The sequence below is a fragment of the Neolamprologus multifasciatus genome, chromosome 10 (assembly GCF_963576455.1).
Source record: "Neolamprologus multifasciatus chromosome 10, fNeoMul1.2, whole genome shotgun sequence".
Taxonomy (NCBI): domain Eukaryota; kingdom Metazoa; phylum Chordata; class Actinopteri; order Cichliformes; family Cichlidae; genus Neolamprologus; species Neolamprologus multifasciatus.
Window position 1 is genome coordinate 19237973 of NC_140448.1, and position 13257 is coordinate 19251229.

The 13257-nt window shown below is 39.3% G+C and overlaps 1 protein-coding gene across 5 annotated transcripts in view; it reads left to right on the forward strand.

Annotated features, from left to right (window-relative positions):
- crebrf (creb3 regulatory factor) overlaps positions 1–12488 on the forward strand; it is a 32118-nt gene extending 19630 nt beyond the window's left edge. For all 5 annotated transcript variants that reach the window (XM_085174601.1, XM_085174597.1, XM_085174598.1 and 2 more), the window contains exons 7-10: positions 1071–1260; positions 1474–1547; positions 1861–1980; positions 4163–12488. In XM_085174601.1, the coding sequence (XP_085030727.1) occupies positions 1071–1260; positions 1474–1547; positions 1861–1980; positions 4163–4281 (503 nt within the window). In that variant the 3' untranslated portion in view covers positions 4282–12488. The remainder of the gene's footprint in view (positions 1–1070; positions 1261–1473; positions 1548–1860; positions 1981–4162) is intronic.
- The last annotated feature ends 769 nt before the right edge of the window (positions 12489–13257 follow it).

Genomic DNA, 13257 nt, shown 5'->3' on the forward strand with positions numbered 1-13257 from the left:
GCTACAGTTTGAGTAATCACATTGGAGTTATTAAATAAATAAAAGATGTATATTTTATTTTCACACATTAAAGGACTCCTCTATTTAAAAAAAAAAATGCAGCAAACTATTTGTCTTGTATCCATATTCTTATTTATTCAGTGTTGTAAAGGGAGTTCTTTAAATTGAATAAAATGACTCATGTTGGATTTTGATCATCATAGTTTCAGGCTTTTAAAAGTTATGGTCATGGTCAAGAAGTTGCTGTTTGATGATTAATAATTAGGTTATTAATGCATCCCCACACCTGTCAGACCCTCTGCAGGTTACCAGCTGTTGGTGCGTAGAAAATCTTTATTTAAAACTAGGGCTGTGCTATATGACCAAAATCTCATATCCCGATATAAGTCATCTATCGTCCTGATAACAATATAAATCACAAAAATTTAACATTTTCTGTAAATTCTGTGAATTTACCGTTCTCTTTGTGAGTATTTATTACACGTCGTGTTGCGGGGAAAAGCTTGTTCTAACGTTTGACTCTAAGGTTTATTTTTTTAGCACCTGACGGCTCTTTTTTGCTTCTCATCTGTAAATACTCTGCATACTCTTTCGCGTGATTCAGTTTATTTTGAAAAGTCTCAACAGGATCTTGAGCTTTATTGTGAAAGGTATATGTAGAAAATAAACAAGCAGACACGTGATGGTTTTACCGTCGTTGTTGCTAACGACAACGCATAAAAACAGGCGCTTGTCTGTCCGTAGTGTTGTTATATTAAATATAAGAGAAAGAGAGAAGTTTAAGAAATTAATATAGCCACTACAGTGACCATCAAAACCATGAAAAAATATTGCCGTAAACAGTTTATTTTACGACACCACAAAACAAACGATAGACGTTTTTATATCGTCATCTGATATATATTGTTATATCGAACAGCCCTATTTAAAACCAGATCAAGCAATTTAAAAAAACAGAGGTACACTTGCAGTACCATGTGCACAACTAGTGTTTGTTCATGTTTTCGAGAACTGAAACATTTAAAATGCGATTGATGTCTAACTCCTTTGTTTTGATAATCTTTACAAAGGAAAATACATGCTGAAGAAGTCTCGCCGCACAGATGTGGAAGACCTGACTCCCAATCCACGCAAGCTGCTGCAGATCGGCACAGAGCTTCGTAAACTGAACAAGGTGATCAGCGACTTGACTCCTGTGAGCGAGCTACCACTGACTGCACGGCCACGCTCTCGCAAGGAGAAAAACAAGCTGGCCTCCAGGTAAACCACGTATTCATGTGTTCGCTGTGTACACATGACAGCTGGAGAACAGCCATAAGTCGTGATGACTGTAACAGTATTATTTTCAAAAAGTTTTACCCTCTCGAGCCTGATTGTAATAAAGATGCTGATTTGAGAATAACCTCTGTTTCTCAGTGAGATCCTCTTTCCTCCTATTGATTAGAAACTCTTCTTTCTGTCTGTGTGTTGCAGAGCTTGCCGTTTAAAAAAGAAAGCCCAATATGAAGCAAATAAAGTGAAGCTCTGGGGACTCAGCACAGAGTACGGTACGTTGGCTCTGACGCTACGTGATCTAAATCTTTACTAGAAACAACATCTGCATGTATTTTTTCTTGCACTGTTGGCAGCTCAACGGCAACTTAATAGACAATGATGACAGTGACTGTTATGACATTTTACTTTTTTCTTTTTTTCTTTTCTTTGTCAGATTAGAAATAAGATCGTGATTGATAAGAATAACTAAATAACTGCTCATACTTGTCACCAATTTTAAAAAGAATTGTTACAGTGTCTAACCAGAAGACAAAAGCACAGACTTTTTTGTGAATAATCTGTGGTCAAACTTGTGTTTTCCTGCAGACCGGCTGTTGTTTGTGATCAACGCCATCAAAGAGGAGATAGTGGAGCGAGTGGAGGACTCTTCTCCGCGTCCAACCAACATGTCTGACACTCTGGAGAGACTCATAAAGGAGACACTTGGTGAGAATCGAAAAGAAACACAAGTTAAGCCCGTATTATGCTTTCTGGGGTTTTATCACTTTATTTTAGTGTTGAAGCTTTTTCTTTATACATGCAGATGTTCTGCATATTCACAAAGCCCAAAATCCATGTCAACCGGAGTTTTTATCTTCAGTGTGCCTCAATTGCTCAATTGCTACCTCGCTCGCAGTCGTGAGGGAAAAGATCTCTGGCTCAAAGTAACATTTAGACAGCATCTGAACGCATACAGTGTCTCACAAAAGTGTGAGTACACCCCTCACATTTTTGTAAATATTTTATTGTTTCTTTTCATGGGACATTATTGAAGATATGACACTTTGATACAATGTAAAGTAGTCAGTGTACAGCTTGTGTAACAGTGTAAATTTGCTGTCACCTCTAAATAACTCAGCATACAGCAATTTATGTCCAAACTGCTGGCAACAAAAGTGAGTACACCCCTAAGTGAAAATGTCCAAACTGTTCCCAAAATGCCAATATTTTGTGTGGACATCATTATTTTCCAACACTGCCTTATTTTCCATCACTATAGAGCTTCACAGGGTGCCACTGGGATCTTCTTCCACTCCTCCATAATGACATCATGGAGCTGGTGGATGTTAGAGACCTTTTGCTCCTCCACCTTCCATTTGAGGAAGCTCAATAGGGTTTAAGTCTGATGACATGCTTGGCCAGTCAAGTACCTTTACCCTCAGTTTATTTATCAAGGCACTGATCTTTTTGGAGGTGTGTTTGGGGTTGTTATCTTGTTGGAATACTTTCCTGTGGCCCAGTTTCTGAAGGGAGGGGATCATGCTCTTCTTGAGTATGTCACAGTACATGCTGGAATTCATGGTTCCCTCAATTAACTGTAGTTTCCCTGTGCCAGAAGTACTCATGCAGCCCCAAATAGTGACGTACCACCACCATGCACCATCATGCAAGGCAAGACACACTTGTCTTTGTACTCCTCACCTGGTTTCTGCCACACACCACTGACATCATCTGAAACAAATACGTTTATCTTGGTCTCATCAGACCACAGGTAATCCCCCCCTTAGTCTGCTTGTCTTCAGCAAACTGTTTGGAGACTTTCTTGTGCATTATCTTTAGAAGAGGCTTCCTTCTGGAATGATAGCCATTTGATGCACCTCCAACCTCTGCAGCAATGCTGGCAACATTCACACATCTATTTTCAAATGACAGCCTCTGGATATGACACGAGCACGTGCACTCAAGTTCTTTGGTCAACCATGGCGAGGTTTGTTCTGAGTGGAACCTCTCCTGTGAAACTGCTGCATGGTCTTGGCCACCGTGCTGCAGCTCAGTTTCAGGGTGTTGGCAATATTCTTATAGCTAGGCCGTCTTTATGTAGAGTAACAATTCTTTTTTTTAGATCCTCAGAGAAGGAGGCCTGAAATATAACAGAAACCTTTCAAGTGAGAAAAGAGAAACAAGTGTTACTGCTAGTAAGCTCTCAAGGCGTAAAGAGTTAAAGATACATTTTTAACTTTTAGTACAGCTACAGCGATTTTCAAGGTTAGAAAAACAAATGTTTTTTGAACATTAAACCATGTAAAACCTAAAATGCCGGACCCCAAATGAAATCGTGGACCTCTAAGTTAGCATAATATGGGCCTTTTACAGTTGACTGGCCACCAATCAATGAGATACTGTAGTTTACGGTGACTGTGAACGATGACTAAGAATAACTTAAAAAAACATTTTAAAGACCATCAGAATTAAATTCATTGCAAAACTATCAAATATATTTGATAATGAAATTTTGATATAATCAATGATGGATCAAAGTGATATAATAACCACAATAAATAGGCAGATGCATTGATTATATTTATCACCATATTCAGTCAGTTATAACCTTCACAATAAGATAAGCGGAGTACAAGCATACAGCAAAATTGGAAGCACTGCTGAGCTTGGTGTATACAGACAAACATAAACAGTCCTCCAATTAAATAAAAGAGTAATAAAAATGCCTTAAAAAATAAAATCAATAAATGATAATAAATTAATAATCCTAATGATAGCAGCTTTAATGGCTCAGGTAGGCAGTGAAATTGATCGATACAGTAGACGTATTTTAGTTCAGTTGAAAGTAAAGTTAACTTTACTTTTAGTATAAACATGTTCTAATGTATCTTTGTATCTGTGTGTGCAGTGCCATCACCTGTTGCTGGGCAGACTTCAGACTTTGTCAACAAGATCTTGGAGAACACAGGACGCGGCGATCCCACCGGCGGACTGGTCGGCCTGCGAGTCCCCACCTCCAAAATCTAGACAGGCCGCCTTCCACTGAGAGCAGTGGACTCAGTATTACGATCGTGCTGTCCTGTTGTAACTATGCTCCCCTCTGCATGCCCCTACAACCCAGACTTTCATGCACATTGTTAGTCACACAAACACACATACCACTTCCTGTGTGTAGGTATGTGTGCTTGTTTTTGCCATGTCACCTGTATGGCATACACCCTAGCTTTCTGGCTCTGCGCACTGCGTGCAGAGTCAGCGCATCACAGTTCTCCCAACTCATTGTGAACGTCCGTTGGGGGGGGGAAAGCGCCTCTAAAAGCAAGTGATGGTTAGGTGTATAGCTAATAGCACGTCCTAAATCCACTGGCGATGATTAGATGTGTTTAACATAGCATTGTGTAGGGTTGTTTCTGATGGAGGCTGAGACAAACAGCCGCATGAGCGTAACCACTGGAATACTTTCACACGTTTGTTTGAGGTTGTAGTGACAAAGGACAAATTTACATGAAAAAAGTTCCAGTTATCATTTCTCAGAAGACTTTCACCTCACAGGGCAACAAAAGTGGACTTGAGGTTGTCAAATGAACCCAATCGAGTAAAGCACCTTGATGAAAATGGCCTTGTAAGCTGCAGTGGAAAAAAGCTGCTTGTTCCGAGGCGTTACGGGGTGGCAAGAAATATTTTGTATTGAAGGCCTAAATATGTTCATGCCATCCCTGCGAAACAATGAAGCTGAAAGTTATCATTAGAGCTTTTATTAAGCGAGAGGCATCCTGCTGGTTTGAAGCTCGTGTCAGGCAGGAGGAAGCTTAACGGCTCATAGTTGACCATGTGAAGAGGAAGCGCATGTAGCATGGTGCTTTTTGGCCTTGTGCTGGTTATAACTGGACTGCGTGGAACAGACCAGTGTGGGATCAGACAGAAAGTGAGGAAGATGATGATGGTGGTGCTGTTGGCGACGACAGAGATGACATAAACAGTGATCCATCTCCTCCAGGAAACTGTAAATAACTGTGTCTCCCAGCGAACGGCACCGGCTTCCCTTTTTTGTACAGTAGAGACGACCAGGCAGTTTGGTGTGTTCATACTAGTGTTTGATCAGAGTTCTATTCATTGTGCCTTGTGTATGTATGTGTGTGTGTGTGTGTGTGTGTGTGTGTGTGCGCGCGCGTCTCCGTAAGAGTGAGTGAGTGTGAGCGGGGGTGAACGAGGAGAGGTGATCGGCCAGAACTCCCAGCCTAGGAAAGGACTACTTATAGCGAGTGCGATGAGGGACACGCTGGTGGGGTTTGTTGTGTCTTTCAGCTGTTTCGAAGATATTCTGAATGTACATAAACAAATGGAAGCTCTTGTCGCGTGATGCCACAGAGTCTGTGTATATAGGAGGGCTCTGCAATAGATTACTTTTGGTTTTTGGTACTTACGTTTTTGGGGATTTTGGGGGGGGTTTAAGGATGACAGATATTTTTCTTTTAGAGTTACAAAAAAATATTTGCACACTATCTTTTGATTATGTTTTGTACCAAAGACACATGCAACGAAATGGCGACCAGCCAGTTAAAGTAAGGTTTTGCACAGCTTACCTGACGCCGTATTGAATGTAAGATTTGTGGGAGGGTCAGGGACTTCATAGAACTGTGAAATTAGCTTGGGTCCAATTCTGTACAGAAAAGGAACATTCATTTGCTTCTTCTTCTTCTTCTTATTATTATTATTATTATTTTGAATCTAAAATTGAACCCCTCTGTTGGCTTCTCCAGTAGATTTATTGCTTAAGGAAGCCCTTCATTCCTGAACTGATTCCTCCCTCCACCTGCTCATTGTGTTAATGGCGCTAGCTAGGATGAATACCAAGAGTGCTACTAGATAAGCTATGTTACAATTTTCTTTTCTTCTTCTTCTTCTTCTTCTTTTTTTTTGCTTGTTAAAATTTCTCAAACAGTAACCAAAATCTTGTGTTCCTGTATCACTTGTTTGATTTCTGTATGTAGATGAGGTCTATAGAAAAATATATTAACTGAATATTGTACATAGAAACATTAATGATATATCTATGAATGGTGAAACGCCACTTTTCATGACAATTGATTCATTTTTAAGCATGACACATTTCTAAAGCCTATCCTTGCTTTGAGAAAGTTAGAATACAACAAAAAACCCAACACAAAAACCAAAAAAACATGCTCTTGTTATATTTTTGTATTTTAGCTGCCTGCTAGATTTCCTGTTGGTTTGGGAGTGTTTGTTGGTCAGAGGTGGAGGTGTTTGGCTGATGGTTTGATCTATAAGCTCCACCCTTTCTGTTATTCTTAGCTGGCTGATTTGAAATACAGAGAATCAAGACAGGATTTATATAAAACACAATGCCGCAAAGTGCTGGTCTACTTTGAGTGGTCTGTGAGGGGGAACGTTGAAGTGCCGCTGTTGGTGGTTCTAGCGTGAGGGCAGATAAGGAGCGAGATACAGTGTTGTGTCAGATGGTGTAAGAAAGCCAGAGCCATCTGAGTGTGGCTGATCTGGATTCAGCGCTGTTGTTTAGATTTTCATGCATACAGCAGCGTGCAAAAGTCTCGGCGCAGATGATCTAACTGATCTAAACAAACAAAAAAAAGACGAGCAATGTAAAGAACTCTAAGCTTTAAAAATGAAACATTGCTACAATCATGCAAATTAATAATCTACATATAATACTCGGAATCAGTGTAACAACAATTTAAAAAAATCTGGTTGACACTCATTTTTACTCCAAGCGGCATCATTACTGCCACCCACTAAGCTGAAGTAGATTTATGTGGTCGCCTTTTTCGCTGAGGAAATTCAGCCCTAATAAGAAAGAAAATACACTTATCAGGCTACAATACTGGTCAGCTTCACCTTTTGGTGTCATTTTGATATAAGAGGAAAATAAAAAGATAATCATTCTGTCTTTAACTTTATGCCTTTTCATATTAGTCTGCTATACAGAGTAAAACTTGCCCAGACTTTTGCATGTTGTTGTATTCTGTCTTGAAGCATGAAGCTGCTTGAATTGTGTATTTTCCTGAGATGGTCCTCGCTGCCTCTGGCCTTGCTTTGCTGAATTGAATCTCCATTAGTCATATCCTTCCTGACTGGTCACAGACATAAAGAATAACTTTGGTTACCAGTTATGGTAAAGTCTTTTAAGGAGATGCTACCTATTCTGGGAATGTTTCACAATTCAAGCTGAATTGATTTATTTGGAGGTCATATTAAAACGAGAAAAATGTGAATTTGACAAAGCTGAATTCAGACTGGCGTGACGTGAGTCTGCTGATGATAAAGTTTGTGTTGTGTGACTGAATAACAGCTAGTGCTACACACACGTATATATTTTTTACCGTTTTCCGTTCCATCTAAAAAGGGAGAAATGGTGCTTTTTCTGAAACTAGAATGACGAGTATCCATGATTCATATTTGATTCTTAGACTAGTTGTAGCCTAATGACTTGCTCTCCCCTTACCGTCCATAGCTATTTTCTTAGTAGTGATTCAGTTTTGTAAATAAACTATAAGTTAATATGTATCTTCTAAATGTTAAATATATGTATAGAATACTCTATCTTATATGTTTAAAAAAACCGAAAGCACTTTGTCCAAAAAAGAAAAAAGAAAAAAAACAAAACAAAAAGAAAAGAAAAGCATTTTTTTCTCTTCCATTTGCTGCTAAATGGCCTGGCGTGAATGCTGCAAGTGTACTTGACGACTACTTGCTTGGATAGGTCTATTGCCTGACTCTGCTAGGTCTGTAAACTAGCGAGGGGCAGGTGTACGACCTGACGAGGGTTAGATCTACACATTTCTGGAGCCATGACATGATATGAGCGCACAAGAGCGTACCATTGCATGGCTTTGGGAAGCCCAGTGTCTTGACAGGATAGGTCTATTTCCTGGTCAGGGACCGAGTGAAAGTATGTTTGTGGTCTTAAAAGAAAACAAAAATTATTAAAAAAAAAAAACCTAAAAAAAAAAAAAGAGGGTTTTGATTCCAGGGCCCCTACATTGATCTTGATGCTGACCCCCTTGGCGTCACGATTCATTTGCCTTCAGTAGAGGTTTCCTATGGAAAAACTGATTCTGCTTTGGCTTCCTCTTCAGGGTGATGTACAGTGTAGACACATTTCTTCAGAGAGCTATATTGTTATCATTTGTAAACTGATTTCTACTTGTGACTTATTGAGGAGGAGGGTTTAGCCTGGGGCGGCCAGGGAGAGCTTGTTTGAAAGACGTTGTTCCCGGCCGCCTTGGGGGAAGTTACTATATCACTGTACTGTATGGCAAGCCAATTACAAATGGAGACTCAATCCGGACACTTATTGCCTTCTTTAATAACTTTTCACACACAAACAAAAATAACAACACGGCAGACAAGTCGGCTGCCCAGAGGGGCGTGCCTGACATTGTTCTGCCGATATGGTAAACAACAACAACAACAACAAATCAATTCAGCCTGACTGGCTCAAAACAACCTTGACTAAAGTAGCAGACGTGGTGAAATGTATCTGAAAGAAAATGACTCCAAAGGTTTGAACTGCTTTGGAAGTGATGCTTTCGGGTATAATTTCATCCAGGTCTGGCAAGGGGTCAACAGTGGTTGAAGGGCCGCTGGTTGACGGCCGGCTGACAAGAGGAGCGCGCGTGTGTTTTGCTGTCGATCATAAGGCTGGTTACAAGAAAGAGTCCTCACAGGTTTTTACATTTAACAGAATAGGCGCAAGCTGTGCAACTTTACATTCAAACCAGGAGACTCTGTGGCATTTTAACAGTCAAGGAAATGAGTGAAAATCCACGCCAGTAAAACTATTCCTTTTATTCTTTTCTGTTTTTTTTTTATTTTTTATTTCTGATTACATAAATCCTATACAGTCAAATATTAAGCTAATAGAGTGTGTAACTTTGTGCTACTCTTGTCCAATAAAAGCTACGTGGATCCATAAAGCTCTTCTTCAGCAAATCAGGGTAATATCGTTCTTCTATCTGACATATGTGATGACATATAAAAATCAAAAGAAAGTATATTTATGTATTCCAATTATTGTCGCCATTCTTTACTCTGTACAAAATATTGTGCGTACTGTATGTGTGTGAGAGAGAGAGTGTGTGTTATGAATCGTTAATGTCAATCACTATGGTGCAATGCTCTATAAAAGTTAAAAGCAAAGGCCAACAGACTTGTTACAAAAAAACTCACAAAATGTCACCGTTTTGTCCAAATTTGGTCTTCTTGCAAACACAATCTGCAGCATCTTCCTCTCTGAATGGTTTCCACTCTGATTTCCAGTCGTGATCCACCTGGGATTTGTCACATGGTGCTGATTACGCCTCGTTGTCCCGAGAAATGCTACGAAGATTTATAAAAAAACAAAAAAAAAGGCACCCGTATTCAGATGTGCTTACAGAAAACACTCTCCGTGTGACCATTTCATTCAGTGTAACTATGATCAGATCAGACTTCCGCCCAGATCACTTTCACTGACTCACTGTCGGACCAATCAGAGGAAGAGTTGTACTGTTTCTTGTTTAAAACAACAACACCGTTTCTGTGCTATCGACTTGTATGACCGTTATTGTTAAGCGTACCAATACTTCTTTTGTAAAAGCCAGTCTCACGGATTTGATACCACCGCTCAAAGCCACAGAGGTTCTGTTAAAGATCACGTGGATGTAGCTTCATTCAGGAAGAGCAGTTTTGAATGAGTGCAATTAAGTGCATAGAAGTGCTCTTGAGATGGTTTTTATAGGGTAATGCTTTGTTTTACAGTGTGTAATAATTTCCAAAAAAATGTCCAGTAAGTTTCCTCCAGTACAGCTTTGTGTAATTTGGTGCTAATTCAGGAGAAAGTATTGAAATCATAAACTTCCAGTTATATTAATTGGAGTCCAGCATGTCAGCTCAATGTGCCATTTATCTATAGCCAGAATTATAAACAGGGATTATTTACTTGGACTAATCAGTTTGTCTACATGTAAACCCTTTTTTTTTTAGGTTTTGCTTCGTGCTCATCGTCTCGGTTTATTGGCTGCAGTAGATGGCTGTCTGCTGCAGCCAACAACCGGTAGAGACCAAAACAGAGCTACAAGGACAGTCATGTGACCAGTTTTTCTTTGTTTTGTTTTTTTAAAAGATCTTACTGTTCCCCTTTATCGGTACCAAAGTACATATGGTAATTGTTTCCAGGAAGCTTCTTATCCTGTAAAATAGACATTACCATAAAAAAATCATCACAGGAATAAAAATGTTAAATGACCTAACCTTGGACTAGCTGTGCTGTCAGGTCTAAGAGTCTGGCTTTGAGGGTTTTTTGTGTTTTGTTTTTTGGCATTTCAAATGTATATCCTGTCTTGTTTGAACCCTTGTTGCTTGTACAAACAAAACAAAAACATGTACTACTACCCTCCACATTTTCCCCCCAAATGAGAACGCAGCTGTCTCTGCATGGCGATTCCCTGCATAGCGCTGAGAGAATCAAGTCTGTGAGTTCCTCGCAGATTGGGAAGAATTCGGGAAAGGGTGTTCATTGTCACAAAGTTGTTGCATGGCTTTTTGGGCTCTCTGTACGCTCTGTTGTATGATTTCATACTTGCTGCTATTGAATGAGCACAAAGAGACATCAGATTTTGGTTTAGGGTGTCCATACCACAGATACAGTATATTTATACCACACATACCTGTTGGGGTTTTTCTTTTGTTTGGTTGTTTTTTTTTGTCCCCCCCCAATCTTTCTTTTTTCCCTCCCTGTGGCAGTTAAAAGACCAACAGCATTACTCACCTTGCACTTGGTTTGTACACTTAGAAGGAAAAAAAAATATTTTGAATATGATGCCTGCTGAACCAGGTGCCTTAATCAGTTATATGAGAACACAAATCTGCACCTTCTGTCAGTCTGGAGGGGGTTTCCCTACAGAAACCAGGGACTGGGTTTCCCAAAACCTAAACTTGAAGTTCAATAATGAAATGAAAACCTCATCTGAACCCTAAATCAGTGCATTTTATAGAATAGTCAACCTAAGAGGCAGATGAGAGCCGTTAGTCGTGTCTCGATCGTAGAATAGCCTTGCTGAAGAAGAGCAGAAAAGACAACCTGTAAATTGAATTGTTTTGGGAAACCTGGTTCTGTTTTGAACTCTTTCTCTGCCCACTATGCCACGTTATCGTGTATTCTGCATTGGCTGCTGCTGCTATCACCGCTGGTGTGTCTGCGTAGAGAAGAGCAAACTTCCACTGTGTCTGAGACAGAGGGAGACTTGGGCCTGCTTTTTACCTAGACAATTAAAATGCATTCTTCTTCTTCTAAGGTTTCGACACGGAGCACTCTGTTGCTACCTTTTGAGACCTTGTCGAGACAGGAAAAAAAAAAGATCCCAAATAAACGCGAACTTTCCATTTCTTAACTTTGCTATTATGAAGTGCCAGACCCTCCTTGAAGTCAGTGTTGGCACTGAGTCGCAGGTTGCGAATGAAGCGACAAACTGAGCATGGAGGTACACTGTGGTGCTAATCTGTCAGTGGCTGGGTGCTAACATGGCTGTGTTAAATAGCTGTATTAGCCATATTATTCCTTCTGTTGATGACTCTGGTCAGTCTTGTGTTTCTGACTTCTGACCTGCTGTATGCTGATATAGCAAGGTATATAATTCTGCTGCTGCTGCTTTGCTGATGAATGTAGACTAGTCTTCCTCAGCAGGATCATACAGACAGACGAGTGTTTGGCAGAGCTTTTCCTGTTGTCTCAACAGAGGGAGACTCTTTGTCATCAGGATCCAGAAAGATCATGAATGTTGTATCTTTTAATGGCTGCTGTCCTGCTTGTGTGTTTCAATCTTTTTTTTATTATTAATATTATGGATTGATATTTATGCTCTGACTCTATCAAATGTTGCACTTTTTTCCCTAAATTATATTTTATTGTCATTTTCTCTGATCCCAGTGTTCTTGCCATTTCTTTATTTATTTGTTTGGTCCTTTAATTTAACAATGCAAGGAGACAGTGATTGGAGCAAGATTTTAAAGCTTTCCACTAAAGCAATCTTCACCACAAGTCAGAGACTTGTCATGAGATTCACAGATCTTAATCAAAGTCACAATGAAACTAGAAACTGTTCATACAAAAATGATATATATTTGTTTTTTGACAAAGATCGAATTAGTATAGAAGAGAATTAGGATCACTGGAAACAATCTTCAAGTTTTGACTGGAAAAAAAAAAGTCCCCCCCCCCCCCCCAAAAAAAAAAGGCTGAAATCTGAGATTAAAAATCAAAATCATGAGAAAAAAGTCTGAAAAAAAAACTGGGAAGTATATCTTAATTTTTTCCCTCAACCTATTCTGTAAACAGCTTTTTATGTACACACCTGTAATAGCATCTAGAGATGTAAATGTCACTAACTAATCCTCAGTTAGATTTAAATAAACTGAGCTCACCTATCACAAATTGGAAAATAGACACTTTAACATAACGATTACAAACTTTAAAAAAAAGTCAAATGTGAATCCAACTAAAATTAAGGAATTGTCCTATATTAGTTATTACTTACAAATATTTACTCTTTTTGTGCAAATAGAGTTATGATTGGTGTGACTGAGCTTCATGAGGTATTCTCTGCTGACAATGTACCCAGGCATCCTCTTGCATAATAGTCTAATAATGACTCCCTCCATTAAAGGAGCATTGCAACCATTTTTAAGTTGTAGATGATTTGTTTTCTTACTATAACTTGGCTGAGAAGTTTGATGTCACTGCAGCCAGGAGCCAGTTAGCACAAATACTGGAAACAGGAGACAAAGTAGGGCAGTTCTGCCAGTACTTTATAGTCACAAATGCACGTTTGTTTTTTTAGGTGATATATATGAGGACTCTCTTTTGGCCAGGCAACCAAAAGAGACTTCAGATGTTTGCTGTGATGAGAGATGGAGACTGAAAATGAAACTTTAAGCAGATTTAAGACTGAAGGTGGTCTAATGAGATAAAAATAATTCATTTATTTT